At 46.3% G+C, this 2,442-nt stretch overlaps 1 protein-coding gene across 1 annotated transcript in view; it reads right to left on the bottom strand.

The window, feature by feature from the left end:
* Positions 1–1,811: 1,811 nt before the first annotated feature.
* The window catches only part of Tex43 (testis expressed 43), a 6,680-nt gene continuing 6,049 nt past the window's right edge, over positions 1,812–2,442 (bottom strand). The window contains exon 3 of the mRNA XM_005356121.3: positions 1,812–2,125. Within this exon, the coding sequence (XP_005356178.1) occupies positions 1,916–2,125 (210 nt within the window). The 3' untranslated portion in view covers positions 1,812–1,915. The remainder of the gene's footprint in view (positions 2,126–2,442) is intronic.

The following is a 2,442-nucleotide window of genomic DNA, read 5'->3' as shown; positions in this document are numbered from 1 at the left end:
GGTGAAAGTCCAGAAGCCAAAGGTAGCCTGGATAATTTTAAGAAAAGCTGGCTAGACATAAGCCAAGCTGAGGCCAGGGATTCATAAGTAAGAATAAGTCTCTGTGTATTTATTTGGGATCTGGGTAGGGGCACTGTCGGATGTGAGCTTTGGCAGATGGATTCCTAGAATCCATTGTAAGTATGTTTCAAAAGTAAGAATATTGATCATGAGTTCCAGTCCGACCTGGGCTACATAGAAAGACCATGTCAAAGAGGAGGGGGAAAAAGAGTAAGGAAATACAAAGTGTATTTCTAGGGAAGAGGGTGAAACTCAGGTGATGTGAAGGGGGAAAGAGAAGAGAGGAAGAGGAAGGGTTAAATGGGGTGGGGGGAATAGAAGGAGGAATTTGGGAAGTGATAACACGAAAAATCTTTTAAAATGCTACATGGAACCTGTGCGGGCTAGTCTTATATCAGCTTGACACAGCTAGAGTTATCTGGAAGGAGAGATCCTCAGCTGAGAAAACACCTCCGTAAGATCTTGCTATAAGGCCTTTTCTTAAGTGTGATTGACGGGAGAGGGACCAGTCCATTGAAGATGATGTTCCATCCCTGGGCGGATGGTCCTGGGTCCTGTAAGAGAGCAGGGTGAGCAAGTCAGGAAGAGAAAGCTTGTAAGCATCACTCCTCCACGGCCTCTGCACTGGCTCCTGTCTCTGGCTTCCTGCCCTGTTTGAGTTTCTGGCTTCCTCTGGTGATGAACTATGATGTGGAAGGGTAAACCCGATAAACCCTTTCCTCTCCAACTTGCTTTTGATCATTGTGTTTCTTCTCAGCAGCAGAAACCCTAAGACAGAAACCTACTGTAGAAGCTTCCTAATATAGATAAGTACATATAGAAAAGGAGTTTTAATGGGGGTACTCTATAATGGGAACAATGTCTCTGTCAGACACCATAGGATATCGAATAACAAGCCCAGTTCCAAGTGCGGGTGACCTCTTTGCAAGCTGTTGTTCAGCAAGGTCCCATGAACATCTTCCCCTAATATTACAAGCTGGTGCCTTTGTTCTCGGTTCCCCTTGATGAACATGATGGCAAAACCTTAGTGCTGGAGACATCACGTGAATCACGGGACTTGGAGAAACAGTTGGGACTGAACGCTCCATCACAGCTGGCTAGCCTTCTGAGTCCTAGGAGGGTCTATGCATGCCACCAAAGAAGAAAAGCAAGCAACAGTCTAACCCGGTTAAGAAGCCGTAAGTAGATGTGCCTCTTGTTGCAACAGTTGAAAGAAGGCTACGGGAGTAACCAACCACTGCCCCCACGTTCTTACCTTGACAGCCATAGATTAGTGCATACTGCAACCCTCATCAGAGAAGCTTCTTTTTAATAGAGACCCACAATTGGTCGATATGCAGAAAATAAGACTATGGAGCTCATAGATAGGATAGCCATATGATTTTTCCTTTCCCTAACATTTAGACCAAAGCAGAAGATGGGGTGGAAAGATTGTAAAAGCCAGAGGATGTCTGCTGCCAAACAGTTATTTGCCAGACGAGGCAGCTTAGCTGCACCCATGGACTGGCAGTGGCTGGGACTGCAGCACAAGACAGTAGCACGGGGCTCATCCGTTACTCCTTATCCACCTGGGAAATCCACCACGAAGCAGTTTCCTCCCACCCCACCTCAGACAGCCTCAGAACTTATATTAGCCCTCTCTAGACCTTCAAAGGTAGCTATATTATGCTTTTGACTTAACAATCGTTAAATTAAACTTTTCGGCAAAATGCAATGAACTTAAGCACCAGAACCGAGCAAGGGCAAGAGACTGAACTACTTTATCATTTTATTACTTTTAGTAGTAATGGGGTTGGAACCCTGAACCTTTTGTGTGCTGGGCAAGCATACGGCTACCCTCCCCCAGGTCAGCACATCAGATCAGTCGTCTTCTGAAGCCATGGGAGATCACGGTGCTCTGGTATCTGGAGAGAGGCGAATGCAAAGGCATGTCGGCAATCTTTATCTCCGGAGGGCCTTTCTTCAGGACGACTTTCCGGTCTTCCCCATGGCAAAGCCGCTCACTGTAACCCCAGAACAGAGAATCTTCCAAGGGGCCAGCATAGATCCCACACGCTTCCGCTTGCTAAGAGAGAAAACACTCTGCTGAATAGCACCAGTTGTTGTCTTCATGTTAGGTTTAAAGACTTTTTCTCTTTCTCCTCCCCCACTCAGTGACTATATTAGAGTGTATTGCTAATGTGGGTGCTGAAAATTGAACACAGGTCCTCTGGAGGATCAGCCAGTGCTCTTATAGGCTCACTAGGTAGTTGGCTGGCCTGTAACTTGATATCTAGACCAGCCTGGCTTTGAACTCACAGAGATTCTCCTGCCTCTGCCTCCCAAATGCTGGGATTAAATGTGTGTGCCACCATGTCTGGCTTTTTTCTGGCTTTTTTTTTT

Source organism: Microtus ochrogaster, chromosome 18 (assembly GCF_000317375.1).
Source record: "Microtus ochrogaster isolate Prairie Vole_2 chromosome 18, MicOch1.0, whole genome shotgun sequence".
Lineage (NCBI taxonomy): Eukaryota > Metazoa > Chordata > Mammalia > Rodentia > Cricetidae > Microtus > Microtus ochrogaster.
The sequence above is the reverse complement of the archived record's forward strand: the minus strand, read 5'-3'. Positions and strand labels throughout refer to the sequence as shown.